Here is a 19,806-nt window from a genome sequence, read left to right as displayed (position 1 = left end):
TGCTGGTGCTCTGTGAGGTGCACTGCAGGTTTCACTCTTCTCTGGCCGGTTTCTTCCATACACCTCAGCCTTTTGCAAAGAGTCATTTGTGTCTTTCAATTAAGAAGGTAAATAAATTTGGAAGCTGTCTATGAAACCTATTTAAAATTGCCTTCTGCTCTCCCATATGTCTTGCTAGATGAGGCTGCTGGAGAGAGTTGGAGGTTATTGCACTAATGAAGGAGGGCTTGGCAGCCTACCTCCAGTGTCTGCATGCAGGCTATAATTAGACCTTCAGCTTCTGTAGCTAGTGGGAGCCAGCCCAGCTCTGCTGCCTTTCCCTTATTGCTTAGGGGAAGAGGGTCCTAAAAATGTAAGGCTGTCATTTCCACACCTTCCTGGCAGGAAATGTGGAGTCAAAATGTTTATAAATGAAGTTAGGAAACAGTCAAGGAAATACCTCCTGTGTGTGGAGGAACACATCAGTGTGGGCTGAGGAGGGGAGGTGCAGAGACCTGGGAAGAGCTGACAGCACAAATAGACACTTGGCATTCACATAGCACAGGAGGGTTGCTCTGGCTTTGGGGTTGGGATTTTGGCTTTGTTTTTTTGTTTTGGGTTGTTTTGTTTTTGGAGGGGCTGTTGTGGGGTTTTTTTTGTTGTGGGTTTTTTTTTGTTTGTTTGTTTGGCTGATTTTGAGGTTTGTTTGTTTCATTGCTGGGTGTTTTGTGTGTGGAGGTTTGTTTTTTGTTTGGTTGGGATTTTTGTTTGGTGTTAGTGGTGTTTGGGTTTTTTTGGGGTGGGTTGTTTTTTTATGTGAAGAGGCATTCTGCATTCTGCAGCTTTGGTGCACCTGAGATGCAAGGCTGCAGAGTACCAAACTTCCTGCTCTGTACAGATTTCTCAGAAGCATTCACGCTTGTATTTAAGAGAGGAGTTATTTCTTTTCTGGTGTTTCTATGGTTTCCACTCCTTTTGTGAAAGCTTCCTGAATTGTGTAGCCCTCTTCTCCAGGTGGTGCCTCTGCAGTTCCCACTGTGAAATGATGAATTTTTGAAATGAATATAGAGATCTCTTGCACTGTGGCCAGTGACCTCCCCTTTCATTCTGCTTTACTTCATGCTTTGACGTTGTGGAGTGTAGTGAGTGGTACAAAACTGCTCTGCCCCTGTCCTCTAGGAAGGATAATGCCAGAGATCCCCAAAGCACTTGCAGTGTTCCATTAGTGCATCCAGGTGCTCAGCATTGCCTTTGTCCCTTCAGATAAGCAGCCTCCCTGCACAGGTGAAGTCATTTTCCTTCTGTATCCTATAGCAAGAACGTGTTGCTTGGCCTGGCTGATCTCAGAGGTCTCTTCCAACCTCCACAGTTCTGTGCTTCTGTCAATATATAACCAATACATAAAGCCAGCTCTGTGTCCAGGAGTGGGGTACTCTCTGAGAAGCCATTCGAAGGAAGTGAAGTAAATGGTGGAGAAATCCCTGGGTAAGAGAGGGTATTTTAATGTGAGTGTGGAAAGCTAGCTTCAGGAATATACTGGCAGCATTCTTCATGGCTGAGGTGCACTGCTAAAGGATTTTGCAGCAGTAATGTGTTACCACTGAGATACATAAAAAACTAACTCATTTAAGTGCAAGTCTAATCAGCCCTGACTTCTTTTCTTGGTGTGATGTTATTTAAGTTTAATCTGTGATGGGCTGACTGAGGGAGCCAGCCCAGGCAATTACCCACAAGCAGTAATTCTCAGCGTGTGTAATTGCAGAGAGAGGCAGTTGGTAGGTCAGAGCCTGGGCTTCTCTGAAGTAGTTTTAGTATTTGTGCTTATCTCATATTTAATTAATCTTCTTTAATTAAAGGCTCTTCATTAGGAAGCTGCCCTGTAGTGAATATATTGTCAAAATGCAGCAAAATGACAGAAGAAGCCTTCAGCACAAGAAGGATGTGAGAAAGAATCTGTGACTTGAGCTGGGTTAAATGAGTGTGTAAAGAACAGCATTGGGTGTGCAGATCTGTGCACAGCCATCAACTCCTCTGCTGCAGGAGGAGATGCCTTCTGTAAGTCAGTGTTCTTCTGTGGCTGGAGTGCTGCCTGTTCACTTGCTTCATACTTACCAAATGATTTTGAGCGTTCTGTGCATTTTCTGGTTTGTTCCCCTTTTAACTGAAGAGAAATACAAATGGCTTCTTGGGGCTGCTGATTTACTTGGGGAATGACTTGCAAGTGTTTCTTTAGCAACAGAAGAGCCACTCTCTCCATGAAGCCCTGCAGCTACTGCAGGCATTGCCCACTCTGCTGGGGTTTATCCTGTTCCTAGCAGCACTGATGGGCTTGTGAGAGGAGAGTGTGCACAGACCTGGCAGGGGCTTGGAACTGCTGGGTGATGGTTAAGGTCCTTCCCAACCCAATTCTGTCACTCCGTGGGAACAGTCCCTGAACCCTCTGCAGAGCACACGAAGACCTCGGTGTTACCATGCAAGGAGCTGAGATTCCAGCACCGAGGATCCAAGCCCTTGGATCCTGATCCTTCAGAGTGGGCTCTGTTAAGACAAAGGAGCAGTTAGCTAGTGTGAAGGGCTGGGAGTGTGACCTGTGCTGTCAGGAGCAGGCAGCCCTACATTGCATGTTGCTTCCATGAGTAAAAGCAGCAAAGGAGGAAGCATCTGACCGTAGCTGCTCAGGTGATGCCTGATCCTGCAGCTCTGGGGCACCGCTGAGGCACTGCTGGGTTCATTATTGGCTTGCTAGAGGAAGCCATGTCTTCCCCACCTGTCTGCTTGCTTTCTGTAGCTTGGCTTGCATTTCTTTTTTGAGACTGTGATTGCTTTGGTGCTAAGGCAGTGATGGAGGGCCGTGTGTGCTCCATATGATCTCACCTGATTACCACCAGCCAGCCCTTTGCATGGGTGTGTGGATGTTGAGGGAGGATGCCCACTGCAGCCAGGGTGCAGGGTGAATTCTTCACCAGTGAGCTGGGAGTGGCGTTGGGTCATGCCGTGGCCCTCAGTGCCATTTGGATCTAGGATTTGGTTTTGTCAAACAAGAGAGCAGTGCTCCAGGAGTCCCCAGCAGCACACCAGACTGCTCCCTGGCTGAAACAGTGCCACCTTCCAGCTCATGGCACAGCATTTCCAACAGTCCCCCTGACAGTTCTTTACCTTTGTGGTTTCTGTTTGTTTTGCTGTTGTTGCACCATCCCTCTCAGGCAGAACTGTGCAGAGCTGTGCTGTTGTGACCAGGGTGGGATTGTTCTGCCTGGCTCTGCTGCACCTCTGCTGCCTCAGCAGCACTGGAGACAGCGTGTGTGAACCAGAGGGGTGTCACACAGCAGTGTGTGAGCCACGGGGGGTCACACAGCAGAGCAGAATGGAGCTGAGTTACCAGCCAGAAGTGATGGAAAATGTACCTCCAGTGAAGCTCAGGATCATGTTAGACAGTGGAGGTGATGTTTCTGCTGAAAGGAATTTGCCCTTGTTGAGAACTCCTCAAAACCCAACATCCTTTCTGGTTACTTAAGTTTTGCTTTCAACAGCTCCTCCTGAGCAGACCAAACTGAGCCTTGAGGCAGTCTTGGGAAGGGAGGGATATGAAGAGCTTTGCTGACAACTGACTCTGTGTCTTCCAAGTCATCTACTGAAACCTGTCTTTTTAAAAGAACCAAGGAGGACTGTGATGTGTGAAGACTCCACAAGCTAATCCCTTAGTGTAAGGTGCCATGGCCATCACTTCTTCCTTGGTACAATGCCCCTGGGAGCTGTCACATCTGCCAGCAGCTCAGCACTGCATTCCTGGTCCTTATTTCCAGATGAGGCTTGCTGTGTCCTCTGGGGTGGCAGTGGGGAAGGCATCCTCATTGCTCTGGTTAACAGGTGATGGTACAACTGAGTGAAGCTGCTTGGGTGGATCTGCCAGAGCCTCTGAACAGGCTGTGGCTTCTCTGCAGATGAGTTTGTGGCCACGCAGACTCTCTGTCTAGAGAGCACCTCTGTAGCCATGTTTTGGGTTCCTGCAGCGTTGGAAAGGGTCCAGGAACTGGAGAAGATTTTGTGGGTAGACTTGAGTCCCAAAATGTGTCTGCATCTTGCTGAGCTAGGGGGGAGTCTTGCTTCCTCAGCCTCCCTGCCCTGCCCAGCTGACTGGTTCAGACCTTGTCAGCACACCCTGGATGCTGGAACCTTTGCTACCCCTCAGGGTGGAGGGTGTGCATGTCCCACCACTGCATGATTCTCAAGGAGCAGCTCAAGTATTCCAAAAAGCATCAGGGGCAAATCAAGCTCTGTCTGTGACCCCAGCCTCCTTCTAGCCTCAGCTGCTCTTGTGCTTCTGCTTGCTCTGTGCAGGTCGAAGTGCAGGCGCTCAGTTTGCCACTGTAGGGGAGCTTAGGAAGGGTGGGTGCTGGTGCTGGCATTCTCTAAGGAAGGGTAGGTGCTGGTGCTGGCATTCCCTGAGGAAGGGCGGGTGTTGCTGCTGGCATTCTCTGGCACTGAATGGCACTGTGGTGTTGTGTGCTGTGTGGGTGGCTCTGTGTTTGCTAAGTAGCATAACTGCAGATGAAAGTTTAATTATTTCTCCAAGGCAAATCCTCCCTCCCATGGACTTAAACTTGCATAAGAAAAATGAAAATTCATAAGGAGTGTGAAAATTGGCTAAAATTAAAACCCATTTATTTTTACCCTATTTATTCTTCTGAATAATAAAATTTCCCTGTGGGTTTTTGGAACATATGTGGAATAATCACAGCGTGGAAGTGGTGCTTTAGTTCAGCTTCTAGGGCTAGGGCAAACATTGTGATTGTGCTGCAGGCTCAAGTCTGGGTTGTAGAGAAAAATCTCAATTCAAGGCTCAGTTGCTGTCAAGTGCGAAAAAACTGTGACCCATGGACTGGTCCCTGTGGGAGCAATTACTCTGTGCAGAGGGTTTTTTCCAGCACTGAATATTATAAATGTCAGAAAAAAGTTTAACCCTCAGTACCTCTAAAAGAATGCTTCTACACCTGCTGGCAAGAGCAGGCACGCTCAGCTGCTCTGCCAGCCAGGGTTTCAAACCCCCTTGTCTTACACATAGCTCAAAGGCAGCAGTGCTGTCTTCAGCTAAGCTCTGCATGTCTTGGTGAAGACAAGACAGGGACTGGAGCTCCTGATGCTGCTGAATGCACTGCTGCTGTGCCCAAGCCTTTCCTGATGGGATTCTTGCATGTTGGGTGCAGTCTGAGCTGATAATTAAAGCCTCTTGTCTGCTGGTGGCAGAGGGGGAGGCTGTGGAGTGAGCGTGGGGTTGCTTAGGAACATGGGTTAGCGTCTGATACTCAGTATGCAGGAGAGAAATGTTGTGCTGAACAGGAGCAATGTGTTCATCTTCCAGCCATCAGCCTGCCCAGAGCAGTGGCTAGCAGCAGCGGATTCCTGCCCCCAGGGGAGTCTGCTGCCTTCTGAAGAGGTGTGGGGTCTGTGTTCACACCGCCTGAATTCTGCTGTTTGTTTGCTTAAGGCTTAGCAGTCAAAGTACCTGCATTATTCTAGGAGAGATGAAAATCATTGCTTGCTGTAACTCACAGCAGCAGCTCCAAACCCAGCAATCTCCTGCCCCATCCCCCTCGATTTTCTCATGTGCCATCTCCAGTGCTGGGTGCAGTTTGCTCATTAGCTGTGATAAAACTCTGATGAGATGGATAGAACTTGCAGCATGGGTTCAGAAGCTTGTGCAAGGTGCAAGCAGTTGTGAGATACCAAGAGGAATGTTGTACAACCTTGCCTTTGAGGATGCTGCTCTCAGAGGAAGGTTGTGTTAGGTGTGGGTTCAGCTTTGCTTTCTGTGTATAGTTGTAGTCAGAGCTTGACACATAGGTCTGCAGCAGCAGACTGCACTCCATTGTCTGTGAGTCAGTCCTAGCTGGGTTTACATATATTGCTCTCTTTTTTCTTTTATTTTTATCAATCTGAAGAAGTTTCTTGAATCCATGAAGCATTCACCTTGGTAGTTCCCTTCAGAACTGGGAGGAGGTAGCAGTTCATAGCTGTGCTGAAAAGGTGCCTGGGAACAAGCACCTCTCAGGTATGCACCAGTTGTAGACGCTGCTGGTGGCCTTGAGATCAAAGAGCAGAGAAACAGCTTCCCAGAAGAGCCCAGGCAATTCTAACTAGGTAATGAGGAGTGGCTTCCTTTGGATTTGCAGCATGGCTTTGCAATCCATCTGTGAATCTCTGAAGGGAAACCCCCAGAGCTGTAAGGGGGAGGGCAGGGCTGTACAATTAGTCGGCACTGCTCACCTGTCCGGAGCTCCGGAAGTGTGTGTGGAGGATGGGTGGTGCAGGAATCCCAGCTGGAGTCCATTTCCTTGGCAGTCAGGCTGAGGGATGGTTCACATCATGCTGCTTCTTAGAAGAATATTCAGTTTCATCTCAGCTCTAGATGGCATGGAGATGGTGTCATTGGAGGAGCTTGACAAGGGGTGTATGTGTGATGTCACTTCAGCTCTTGTGCATCAGATTCCTGTTCTGATCTCCTCTTTCATCTCCAATATGTCTTTGCTTGGGGAGCTGAGTGGTGAAGTGGGTGTGATTCCTTGCAGAATGTTTCAGAAGCATGTGCTGCAGTGCTGTTTGATTCAGGTAAATCACCACAGTTCACAAAGCTCAGGAATATTGGGCTGGAATTTGGGGTTAGAAAAGCAGTTTGTGACTGTCAGGACACTTCTTGGTGGAAGCAGCTGGGTGGTTGATTTGTGTGAAGCGAAGACTTGAGTTGAAAGCCCGAGAAGTGCCTCGTGCCTTGCTCATTTGAAATCTAATTTGTTGCAGCCTGCACTGTGGGCACACTTTGTCATCTTTATAGCCTGGGGGGGCAGTGCTGCTGTTTGGGGCCCTGGGGATGGGCTGTTCACTTTGCCTTAGGAGAGCTTGTCCATGAGGAGGAGGGGTTCTGAGCCTGAAGTTTTAATATCTGCATTCTAGCAGTTTCCACTGCTCACAACAATTTATATGCTATTAAAATACAGAAAACTTATGTTTTCATTATCTGGAAACTGGAGAGCATTGCTCCAAAGCAGAGGTTTAAGTCTGTGTGCACAGGGTGCTGTGAGTGTTGCTGTTCTACAGCAGTGTGCACACAGTGTCGCATTAGTGCCTGTGGCAGACTCTCTGGTGGGACTTTTAGCATAGATTTGTGGGCATTTCATTGCAAACTGGCTGCTGTCTTGCACACTCAGTTCCAAAATAAGTCCTCTGTGAAGTCAGGTGCAGTTTTCATGCATAGTAATCCTCTGGCTAGAGTTACTTCCTCTTCATACTTCAAGTGAGTCATAGAATCATAGAATCAGTCAGGGTTGGAAGGGACCACAAGGATCATCCAGTTCCAACCCCCCTGCCATGGGCAGGGACACCTCACACTAGATCAGGCTGGCCAGAGCCTCATCCAGCCTGGCCTTAAACACCTCCAGGGATGGGGCCTCAACCACCTCCCTGGACAACCCATTCCAGGCTCTCACCACTCTCATGGGGAAGAACTCTTCCTTCCCCCACTTCCAGCTTTATTCCATTCCCTCTAGTCCTGTCACTACCTGATATCCTAAAAAGTCCCTCCCCAGCTTTCTTGTAGCCCCCTTCAGATACTGGAAGGCCACAAGAAGGTTACCTCAGAGCCTTCTCTTCTCCAGATTGAACAGCCCCTACTCTTTCAGTCTGTCCTCATAGGAGAGGTGCTCCAGCCCTCTGATCATCCTGGTGGCCCTTCTCTGGACACCTTCCAGCATGTCCATATCCCTCTTGTAATAGGGGCTCCAGAATTGGATGCAGTACTCCAGGTAGGGTCTCAGCAGAGCTGAGTAGAGGGGGAGAATCACCTCCCTTGACCTGCTGGCCACACTTCTCTTGATACAGCCAAGGATCTGGTTGGCTTTCTGGGCTGCAAGTGCACACTGACAGCTCATGTTGAGCTTCTCATCCACTAGCACCCCCAAGTCCCTCTCCTCAGGGCTGCTCTCCAGCCAGTCACTGCCCAGCCTGTATTTGTGCTTGGGATTGCCTCGACCCAGCTGCAGGACCTTGCACTTGGTCTTGTTGAACCTCATGAGGTTGGCTTGTGCTCACCTCTTCAGCCTGTCCAGGTCCCTCTGGATGGATCCCTTCCCTCCATCTGTCTGCTGCACCACACAGCTTGGTGTCATCAGCAAACTTGCTGAGGGTGCACTCAATGCCTCTGTCCATGTCACCAACAAAGATATTGAACAAGACTGGTCCCAGGACTGATCCCTGAGGGACTCCGCTTGTCCCTGGCCTCCACTGGGACATGGAGCCATTGACAGCCACTCTTTGGGTGTGGCCATCAAGCCAGTTCTTTATCCATCTCGTGGTCCACCCATCAAACCCATGTGTCACCAGTTTGGAGACCAGGCTGTGGTGTGGGACAGTGTGGAAGGTCCAGCTCAATGACATCAGTTGCTCTCCCCTCATCTGTTAATGTTGTGACCTTGTCATAGAAGGCCACCAGGTTTGTCAGGCAGGATTTGCCCTTGGTAAACCCATGCTGACTGTACCCAATCACCTCTTCGCTATTCTTCTGTCTCAGAAGTGCCTCCAGGAAAATCTGCTCCATGATCTTACCAGGCACAGAGGTGAGACTGCCTGGCCTGGAGTTCCCTGGTTCTTCCTTCTTCCCCTTTTTGAAAATGGGAGTAATGTTTCCCCTTTTCCAGTCAGTGGGGACTTCCCCAGCCTGCCAGGACTTTTGGAATATAATAGAGAGGGGTTCAGCAACCTCCTCTGCCAGTTCTCTCAGTACCTGTGGGTGTATCCCTCGGGTCCCATGGACTTGAGCACTTTCAGGTTCTTCAGGTGATCACGAACCTGATCTTCACTTATGATGGGCAGTTCTTCCCTCTGGTTCTTGCCATTCGCTTCCATGAATATTCCAGGAGTGTGGCTGGAGGCCCTTGCAGTGAAGACTGAGGTAAAGATGTCATTGAGAACCTCAGCCTTTTCCAGGTCCCTTGTGACCATTTCACCTGTGTCCTTTCTGAGGGGCCCACACCTTCCCTAGGCTTCTTTTTACCATTAATATACCTGTAGAAATTCTTAGTGTTCCCTTTAACCTCCCCAGCTAGATTCAATTCCAACTGTACTTTGGCTTTCCTAACCAGGTCTCTTGCTGCTCAGGCAGCTTCCTTATATCCCCCCATTCCAGCTGTCCTTTCCTCCACTCCTTGTAGAGTTTCCTTTTAAGTGATAGTGTGTCCAGCAGCTCCTTGCTCGTCCAGGCAGGCCTCCTAGCATTCTTCCCTGCTTTTCTCTTTGTTGGTATACATTGCTCCTGGACACAGAGGAGGTGATCCTTGAATACTGGCCAGCTGTCCTGGGCCCCTTTTCCCTCTAGGGCTTTGTCCCACGACCCTTTGGCCAGCAGATCCCTGAAGCCATCAAAGTCTGCACGCCTAAAGTCCAGGGTCGTAAGCTTAGGATACGCCCTACTGGCTGCCCTGAGGATCTTAAATTCAACTGCTTCATGGTTACTGCAGCCAAGGCTGTCTCTGAGCCTCACATTGGTAACCAGCCCTTCCCTGGTGGTGAGAACAAGGTCCAGCATAGCACCTTTTCTTGTTGGTTCCTCTACCATTTGGAGGAGGAAGTTGTCATCTATGCAATCCAGGAACATCCTGGATTGCTGGTGCCTTGCTGTGTTGTCCCTCCAGCAGATGTCAGGGTGGTTGAAATCATCCATGAGGACCAGGGCTTGTGACCTGGAAGCTGCTTCTATTTGCCTGTGGAGTCAGTGATGTTTGATTTACAATGAAGTGATTTTTTCAGTTCATGTGGGAATACTGAGTTCAATGTAAATGTTGATACAGGCACAAATGGAAACCTTTCCCTCCCTGCTGCCAGAGAGCTGTTGCTTCATTAGGAAGCTCAGGGTTTATTTAATTATCTGTTTGTTTGTTGGTTTATTTTTGCCTCTCATCTCTTCGTGCTTCCCCAGCCTGGCTCCTGTTGTACCCTAGAATGCTTTAGGCTGGCAGCAGTTGGCAGAGAGTTCTGTTCTGTTGTTGGGTTGGTCTTGTTGTTCCCCCCACAACGCTTTCTTGCTGCACCCATTGGTTCTTGCAGTCTCAGGAATGCTTGGAGCAGAAGCTGTGAAGGATTTGGTGCCCTGTCTGTTACCTGGTGAATGGATGTCCTGCAGCCCCATGGCATAAAGCAGCTTATGGGGCGATTACGCCTGGCGCGGGGGAAACAAAACACCAAATACTTTATGAGGCAGGCAGTGCATGTGAATCAAGCTTGGGCTGGTCCTCAGGAATGCAGTTTTGACAATTTTATGAGGTTGCAATTTATTTCTAGGGTGAGCTGGCACAGGGCTTTGATAGAAGCAATGTTCAGGCGGCAGACTGCTAACAAGAATACTTTTTAAAGCCACCAGTCTTGCTGATTTGTGTTGTTAGAGCAAAGGATCTCTTAGACTCCCCAGAAGTGTGCCTCTCTGAGACAGACTCATAAACCCTGCGTGGCAGTGCTGCTCCCAGCCTGACACCATCAGCTTTCAGCCTGCTTTGAGGAATATTTCAGAGGAATAATAAACCTCAGAAAGCTGCTAAGAACTGGGAGGGCAAAAGCTGTGCTTTTAACCAATACATATTTTCATAGATACACAGAATGGGTTGGATTGGAAGGGACCTCAAAGCTCATCCAGTTCCAACCCCCTGCTATGGGCAGAAACAAAATGCAGCAAGCCTGAAAGGAAAAGGAAGATGAAATGCTGTCAGGACCAGATGTGTTGCATTAACAAACCCTGGACTGCTGTGCCATGTCTTGGTGGCAAAAGTTTGCTTTGCTTCCTTTTGCAATGTGAATCATACTGCTGGCCTGGCTTTGGCTCAGAAAACCAGGGTATTACCCTGGACTGCTTTACCTGCCATGCAACTCGACCATCTACCCAAAGAGAAATGATTGGTGTCAGCCCAGTCCATTCTAAGTGCAGATGGCATGAACCCAGGCCATGAGTGGATAGCACAGAGGTGAAGCAGGAGCTGTTCTGTAGCAGCCAGTGATACCTAGCAGAGCTGCTGTGTGTTCTGCTTCCCTGTAATGATTTTCTGATTATTTCTGTGTCAAACAACCTCCTCTACCTCGCTTGTTCTCACAGACCTTTGCTCAAGTACCTGCATTGAGTAGTTTTAATTTATTATGCTAAGGCAGATGGAGTTTGTCGTTCAGCAAAGTGCTTGTCGCTATGCTGTGCACATCTCCTGTGACGGGACCTAACTGCTGCTGACAGCAGAGAGACTTCACCCACAGTGGAGAGCTGTGCAGTTACTTACACTGCTGGAAGGTCTGTCTGGGCTTGGTGTCTACTTAAGCTAGGGAGCTGTCCTCTCTTCCTGCCACTCTGGCTAATGGCTGTTAGTAACAGTCACCCAGGCTAGGTCGAGCTAGGGCTGGGGGCATCTCATGAGGCAGATCAGAACTGACAATTCTTATTGATCTGACTTGTTTCTGCTGAATATTTGGGGAACGGAGAAAGTAACTGAACTGGGAAATGAAGTGGAAAGGTAATTTGGTGGTGGAATTAGCAGCCAACTGTGGTTAAATAAGGAGTCCTGTAAAAAATACTGCCTAAAATATACCCAAAAGGTAAAGACTGAAAATGAACTTTTTGGCGGTCAGTGGCTTTAATAGGTCACATTGCTGGCTTGAACATAAAATAATTGCATGGTTAACTATTAAATCAATCCAGGATCCAGACGGATCTCATGCACTATGTTTATTCCCCCGTGGATGTAGAGAAACTATGGTCACCCTCCCGTGCTGATAACAGGAATGCTCTTTGCCTGCTGTTCCTGTCCCCTCCTTTATGGTAATGCCCATTTGTCTGTGTTCAGCGCAGAAGAGCCAAGGAGTGGTTTAAATTTTATCAGACCACGTAGTTCTTATTTGCACTTGGGGCAGGAGGAAGGGAACAACCAGTGTGTGCAGACTGGAGTTGTGGAGGAGGTTGAGTTCAATTCCACCTCCAGTACTGCACCCAGGTCTGGTATCCCCAGCATAAGAAGGAGGGCAGTAACTGAAACATCCCAAGGGCTTCAGGCATGCAGGGAAACATTAGGCTCATTTATGGTTGGTTGATGTCATCTTTCTAATCCTTGTGGTGTTAATTCTCTCTGATAAAAGCAGTGGATCTGCAGAAATTGCTGGGCACTGAGCTGGGCAATTTGCTGTGTGTCCTGTATGGGCAGGCCAGTGGATTTGCCAAGCCTTGTGTGACAGCTGGGATGGCTGAAGGTCCTGCTGAGGATGTGCTTTGCCTCTGCTGTCACTGGAATGGAGATCTGTGCTCTACAGGGTGTGCTGAGGGCAGCACCATCAGTGCCTGTGGGTTTCTCCTGGGACTGGAGGGCTGCTGGCACTGTCACCCCTGAAGGCGTTTGAGTTTGTTCCCCATGTCATGCAGTGCGGTTTGCTTTGGGAGCTGCGCTTTGTCTGCTCAGGAGCTGAAATCAGTTAGTATGTGCCTAGGGCTTTGTTCTCCCAAGGTCAGTTTTGCAAACTTCTCCCTGCGTGAGCAGAGAAACGCAGGCAGGAGCTTCCAGAACAGCGTGCAAGGGAGCACAGCCTCCTCTGCCCCTAGGAAGTGTTCTCTGGTGCTGCTGTGTTGGACTGGCTTCAGTTTAGCTCTCTGGGCTGTTGGGACAGGGGATTGTTGGAGACTCAACAGCTGAATCTGGACACTTTTAGCCATGCAATGTGAAAGTATTGATAGATGTTTTCTTTTACTCAAAGCCTTTTTCAAAAGCTTAGAAGTCCTCTCTAGATTTTTTTATAACAGATGGGTCACAGCCTCAGTGGATCCTTGGAGTCATCCATCTCAGGCTTGGCCCTCAAAAGAGTAATTCCACTTAACTGAAGAGGCAAGTGTTTGAAATTCAGGAGACTATTAAATTGATTCTTCCATAAAGAAGTAATCTGTGGTAAATGGTGTAGTCCTCTGGGCAGGTTTTCTCTCATTTTATACGATCAGAACCCTTGAAAGATGGTCAGAAAGTTTAGAGAAGGACATCTCTGAGTGAGCGTTCATCTGACAAGCCAGGAAAACTTCTGCTTTGACAATGCAGTGTCTGGAAGTGGCTCCAGCCAAGCACAGTCTTGTTCTAGTATTGTAAAAGAAGCCAAGAGGGCTTCTGGACGCAGCTAGGTGGTTCTGAAGTGCTTCAGCAGGTTTGCAATACTTAGTTGATGTTCTCTGCTGTTCTCTTCTCTGTCTTACCCCAGAAGGCTACGGGAGATCTGGGCGTGGTTGCAGTTTTCTGCCTTTGGAGAAGTCTGCCAGGAGCTTCTGCCAAAAGTATCCCCCTGAGCAAATGTCCCCTCTGCCTTCCTGCATTGCTCCAGTGCAGGGCACTGGTTGGGCATGAAAGCAGGTGGGCAGCTGGCATTGGCCTGGTGCCCCTGACTCTGTGGAAAGGCTCTGCAGACAGAGAAGGACATTAGAGCACTTCATGGCCAGGAGCCATCTTGCAACACAAAGCATTTAAACACTTCAGCACCTTAGGTTGTAAGACAAGCTGCTGCTTTCATCCATGGGTCTCTGACTGGCTTCTGTCACCCTGGTATTGGCCTTGCCACCATCCTTCCCCAGTGCTTCTAGCAGCTCAGGAATTTGTTCTGCTCCAATATTTCTTCTCTAATATGCATGCAGTCTTGTCCTTGGCCTCACACTGAGAGGCACCTTAAGAGACCCTGCAAATAGTCACCTGGTGGAGAGGCCAGGGAATGTGAGCAGGTGCAGCCTCATTTGCTCATCACTTGCCTTGGCTCTACCAGGCTGCTGAGGTAGTGGAGCAGCAGCTGGATGCCACACATGACATGCTGGAGAGTCTGGGTGGGGGGTTGCAAAGGAAAAGCTCCTGTAGTCCCTTTAAAAAGGAAGGAGTGTTCACCCTGGGTGCTGCTGGGTGAAGCCTGTCTCACATGTGAGTTGGGAGCAGAGACACAGAGCACCTGCTTGGTTGTGCATCAGGTCACTGGAAAAGGCAAGTCAAATGGACTTCTGTCTTAAGCTGATTAGTTTCCTCATGCCAGATTCAGATCACTGAAAGCAGTGAAACCCTACGACTGGGTTTTCTGTGTTTGGCAACAGCTGTGGAACATGCAGAGCTTAGAAACATGTTTAGTAACTGTAACTCATGGCATTCGGGGTTGCCTGAGCAAAAAACACTACTGTAAGAAGATGCAGTTGAAAAGCTTGGCTTGCCACAGGATAGTGAGCATCCCTGAGCAGCTGTCTGTGCTCTCTGGGATTCACAAGGGAACAATTTGTCCCACGTTGGCATTCAGGAATGATTTAGCCAAAGGACGGAAAAGTTAAACATCCGTCACCTTCATCTGCATGTCTCAGGTGCCCACTCCTGCAGGTACTGGGGAGCTGGCTGCCGTCATCACATTATCTTCATCTGCCACCCTCCCCTCCCAGATGGAGTCCAGGGATACCCTAAATAAATGAAAATTGATGACTCCTGCAAGGACTGAAGCATCTCTTGGCTCCTATTGCTCCCTAAGATTGCAAAGGAAAGGGACAGGGAACTGGATACAAGTGGCAGCTTGTCGCTTTCCCTTGGCTAGGTGGTTTGGGATGGGAAACTCAGAGACGGGAGAGTGCAGTAATAAGGATAAAGCATTCCTCTTTGTTCTGGTCAGTTATGGCTAATCTCCTTTGAGAGTGTTAACAGGGATTTATAGGGATTCATCTCTGGGCTAGCTCTGGAGATAATTAAGGACCTTTCTGCTGCAGAGGAAATGGAGAGAGAATTGGCTAAGAGCTAACCCAGGATTCCTGTACCAGGACATATATTAAGCTTCCTTTTATTTGGTTGTCACCCCAATAGGAATGATTAGTGGGTTGTAAAGAAAGGAAATGTATTGCATTACATCTATTAAAGCATGTTTTATATGTAACTAATTAAAATATAATTGAAATCATGAGTTCTTCTAATTATTGGCTTTACATAATGCATAGTAAAAGAGTGAGCATCTATAACTGTGTCCTTTTTACACATCCAGAAATGGTTTGCTGGCAGCATTTTAATTAAAGATGGATTAGTTAAAACCCAGTTTAATCATTCTGTCATCAAAGGATTTAGACCTCATTAATTAGCTGTTGATAAATAGGTTTAAACTACCAAAAAAATTAATTTAAAATATGCCAGTTGAGATCTAGAATTATTAGAGCTGGAAATGGAGCAATGAGTCTAAGAAAAATTCCTGCCACCTCTTCTGTAATAGCGGAGTCAGTGTGAAAGTCACAGCAGTGCAGACCTTAGTGCTGCCTCTTTACTTGTGGATCTGATTCCAGGTGGAGCTGGTGAAGTAAGAGGGAGACCCTTCTTGGAGATGGCTGCTCTGTAGTGTGGCACTGGGGTCTGCTTGCCACCTATGAATTTGATGATGACTAGAAACTCCTTTAAAAACCCTTTTGCTGTAGGGAACATGAAAATCAATCCTGGGCTCAAGGTTTTGTAGCTTGCAGATTGTTGTGCAGGAAGAGCTGCTGTGTAGCTGCCTTGCAACAACAGCTGGGCAGTTGCAGAGGGGCAGGCAACAGCACACACAGGACAGTGCTGGCCCACCCAGATGGGGGCAGATGCAGCTTGACTCTGACTTGCTGCTGCAGGGGACTGCAGGGAGGCTCTGGTGCCTCTGTCAGCCCAGGCACAGTTCAGGTCAAGTTGTAGTCACTGCTTGTGACGGTGTAACCGCAGCTGCAGTCTCGGTGATGACAGCCTCTGCTGCTGGTTATGCTTTGGGTGTCAGTCACTCAGCAGTGCTTCTTTGACTCACTGGAGCTCTGGTGCAGCCCTCTGGGTAACCCTTAATTGTATGCCCTGTCCCAGCCCTCGGCAGCTCTGGCAGAGGCAAGTGCTCTGCTGACAGCCATGCTTGCTGCAGTCCAGCTCCTGCACACGAAAAGCCAGGGAGCAAGGCACACCTTGGCTGTCAGAGTTAGCATGGAGGTCCTTGCAGGTCTGTGCTGTGAATGGCTGTGAACCAGTAACTGTAAAGATTTCAGCAGTTCAGTAGTGTTAATATTTGAATCCATCAGCCAGACAGGCTTTGTGGAGATCAAACAGCTCTCACAAACAACAGAGGAATCTCCTGAGCAGAGTTAGAAGAGTTCCAGGAAATTCATAATTTGACAGCCATATTTGAAGACTTTCTTAAAAGGCTCTCTGAGTGTTTATTTAAAGACAGCTTGTTGAAAAAGTGCATTTACAGAGCACTTGAGCAAGGGTCCTATTGCCAGGGCCTGGCTTGTTCGGTTGTCTTCTAAGCCTCTGGAGCAGCAGCAGCTGCTGTTGAGGTTGCAGAGTTAGATAACAATTTCCACTAAAATTCTAACATTGCTTTTGTAAATCTTTCATGGTATTGTCTCCAGGGTGTAGAAAAATCCTTTGCTCAGCTGCTTATGGGGCTAATTTTCCTGATCTGGTGCAAGTTTGTAATGCACTGTCTGCTCATGAGCAGTGAACTGGATTACTTAACCTGCTCTCCACTCTTCTCCACTGAAGTGCTGACTTCTGTCCTATTAAACCACCCTCAGACATGCTTTGCAATGCTACAGTGTTGGGGTGTGAGCTATATGAGAATGGGATTAGATGAACTAAGCCTTAGAGCATCTAGCTGCCCATGGAAAATAAATGGCCTGACTAAAGTGAATTGGTTAACAAAGGAAGTGCTCTGTACTGAGAACCTCCTGGTGCCAGGTGTGGGATCCAGGCAAGTGCTACTCACCTTGCTCCTGTATCCACTGCTGGGTTGTTACTGACCCCTCCTTGCCTGCCCCCAGCCTGATTTGGTGTTATTTGGGCTTTGTGGCTTGCTTGTGTGAAGGTATTTATGTGTGTAAATGATGAGAACAGTGGCCTTCAGCCCTGGTATAAATAGAGAGCTCAGTTCTGCAAAGTTTGGCCTTTTGTGAGCCCTTTCCAAAAGCTTTGGGCTTTAGCCTGCCTTAGGACTGTGCTTAATCTTTCCCCAATAGAAGGCACAGGGGCAGATTCTAGATGTAATTCAGAAGTAATTCAGTGCACAGGCGACTAACAGATATTCACCTGTGCCTTCCAACTCTAGTCATAAAAAACCCCACAAGCCTACAGAACAGCTTCCCAGGTGTGTGCAGACCTCACTTAAGCTGCTGTGGTTTCCAGCTGATGGTTCAAACCCACTGCTTGCATTTCCAGGCAAGTCCTAAGGGCTGTGTTCCAAGAACACTTCCTGAAGTGTGGGCAGGTTTCTTTTTAGTAGGAGGCAATTTTCTGCAAGGGGCACTGAAGGAATGATTGTGGATATGAAATACCACACACCAGTAAGGGAACCCAGTGTGACAATTTAAAGAATAGAAATACACTTTCATTATAAGCACCCTAATGAGACCCTGGCCCACCACTGTCCTTGACTCTGCTGTACCTTGTGTGCTGCTTTTCTGACAGCAGACCTGTCTGGCACACACCTGAAAATCCAGTCCCTGAAGTGCCAGTTTTGCTCTTTGTGGTGAGCTCCTCCTCCTCCATGAGGGGTTGGAGCTGTACCCAAGCAGGACTTGCTTTTCTCCCTGCCTTGTGGTGGGTTTGTCTCTGTTATTAACTGCAACCTTTCTCCCTTTGCAGCCTGTTCCAGCACTACTGCTACACTCGTGGTGGCATGCGGCACACCTCCTACACTTGCATCTGTGGCAGGTGAGTCTCTGCTGTGGGCTCAGCACTTGCAGTCTGAGGTCATGTTTTGCTTTGTCTCTGACCCAGAGGTCAGGTTCCCACTGGGTGTTTGTCAAATAGTTCCTTTTAGGCACATGATGTGTTTGCAGGTGCCACCAGAGTGAGGCTGGAGCTGCTTCCTCTGGAAAAGCCAAAGGCATGTGACAAGGGCTGTGCCTTAGAGGAGTCTGCAGCACTCTGGAGATTCCCCAGCAGCCACTGCTGCTGCCAGGGTCACATCAGTGCTCAGATCTGTGCTGCAGCTGGCTTGTTGTTAAACAGCATTCTGGAGAAGGGGTGCAGAGCTATCCTCTGGTGCCCAGAAATGCTCTCTTTGAAACACACATCAGTCTCAACATTCTTTACCTCAGAGGTAGGAGGTGACTGAAGGAAGCTTTTTGGAGTTTGGACATTTCTTCCTCTTTCTTGCTGAGCTGCTAGTGTTGAGGGCGTTGTGTTTGGGAAATTATTAGCATAGTTCTGCCTGCAGCTGCAAGAATGCACATTTTTTTATGTGCAGAATTCCGAGAGAACAGTGCAGGGTATGTGCTGATGGACAGCCGTGCTGTGGGGGGCGGGCAGTGGAACTGCTCTGGTCCCAGATCTCTGGCAGCCAGCTGAGGTGTCTGTGTTGGTGTCTACACTCCACTGCTCACAAACGTTTGCCCTGCACTAGAGGCACACAATAAAAGATGTTTACTTTAATGACACTAATGTTGTATTGCTCTGGAGGCAATAAGGGCAGTTACTGTCCTTGCTTCTTTGTGCTCTTTGCTTATTTATAAATGTGGTCTCCCAGTTTATATGCAAAATTGGAGCAGCAGCAGGTTTATGGCAAATTGTGCACCTAAATTGTCTGAAAAGTTTGCTATTTTAAGCACTTTCATGTAACCTGAGAATTGCCATCCTGTTGCAGTGAGACTCCAGCTCAGGACACTGTCACAGGTGCTGGTGATCAAACCAAGCTGTCTCTCTTGATGGTTTCTATAGCCACAGAGCCTTTGCATTCACTGGCAGTAAATCAGAGCCTGTGGGCAGGGTCTGCTGTGGGTGCTGGAGAACATTAGAGGCCTTGCTAAGCCTACAGAAACGTTTCCCAGATGCTTGTGTAGTGGTTCCTTGTGACCCTGTGGGGACACCCAGCAGTTATTCCCTTGGTGTCCTGTGGGTTCAGCTCCAGAAAGGGGAGCTTTGTGGCTGTCCCATCCCACCACACTGTAGGGGCTTAGAAGGGCATAGAAGTGGTGCCTTTGCTGCTTCTGAAACGTCCATCATCATTGCACCAAAAGCCAGGGTTCAGAATGAAGTGCTGTGGGGAGCTGTGGGCCGCTGGCAGCTGCCCCCCTGGAGGTCAGCACGTCTGCAAACCACTACACATGGAGAAGGGCCGCCCTTGAAGTGCATTTCAGATGCACTATGATTCTGTGATTTCAGAAGCAGTTCAAACACCACTCCAGCATGGTGGGGTGGGACAACCATAATCAGGTGGCATTTCAAGAACTGCACTTTGTTTCAGAAAATTATTCCCATCATTCAGTGATTCAGGGCACTCCACTGCCTAATTGCAGACTGATTCCTAGATGCTGAAAATGACTGAACCCTTGCTGCTCTCATAGCATCAACATCATCCAGCCCCTTGGACTGAGAGCCTTCAGAAATTTCAGGCAGCATCCACTGCTCCATAACCACTGCTGGATGTACAATGGTGCCCTGAATGTCTAACTGCTCACCAGCACTGGCTGTATCCTGAGGGTGAGCTCTCGGGGGAGGCACTGTAGGTGTGACTGCTTTTGCTACTGCGTGTATCAGGGTGTGCTGGTTTGAGGCCAGCCAGAACATCTCTTGCCCCGAAAGGGACAAAAGAATGACACACGCAAACGGATTGGAGAGTGATGGAAAAGTTTAAATGGAAAAGCAAATTGGTGAAGCTACAGAAAACTACAAACTACAAAGCATAGTGGAAAAGAACATCCTAAGGCATACAGAACCCCCTCACAGAATTCCCAAAAGCTTCCCAATCCTCCCTTCCTCCCACCTGAGGGTCTACCCAATCCCTCAGGGCTCTTCCTTCCCCCCCCCTCCCACTGCTAGGCAAGGC

At 48.5% G+C, this 19,806-nt stretch overlaps 1 protein-coding gene across 1 annotated transcript in view; it reads left to right on the top strand.

Moving 5' to 3' along the window:
• The window catches only part of PEPD (peptidase D), an 88,184-nt gene that overhangs the window by 28,321 nt on the left and 40,057 nt on the right, over window positions 1-19,806 (top strand). The window contains exon 10 of the mRNA XM_054389725.1: window positions 17,622-17,690. Within this exon, the coding sequence (XP_054245700.1) occupies window positions 17,622-17,690 (69 nt within the window). The remainder of the gene's footprint in view (window positions 1-17,621; window positions 17,691-19,806) is intronic.

Source organism: Indicator indicator, chromosome 19, assembly GCF_027791375.1.
Source record: "Indicator indicator isolate 239-I01 chromosome 19, UM_Iind_1.1, whole genome shotgun sequence".
Taxonomy (NCBI): domain Eukaryota; kingdom Metazoa; phylum Chordata; class Aves; order Piciformes; family Indicatoridae; genus Indicator; species Indicator indicator.
Note: the sequence above shows the minus strand (reverse complement) of the source record. Positions and strands in the feature narration are given on the sequence as shown.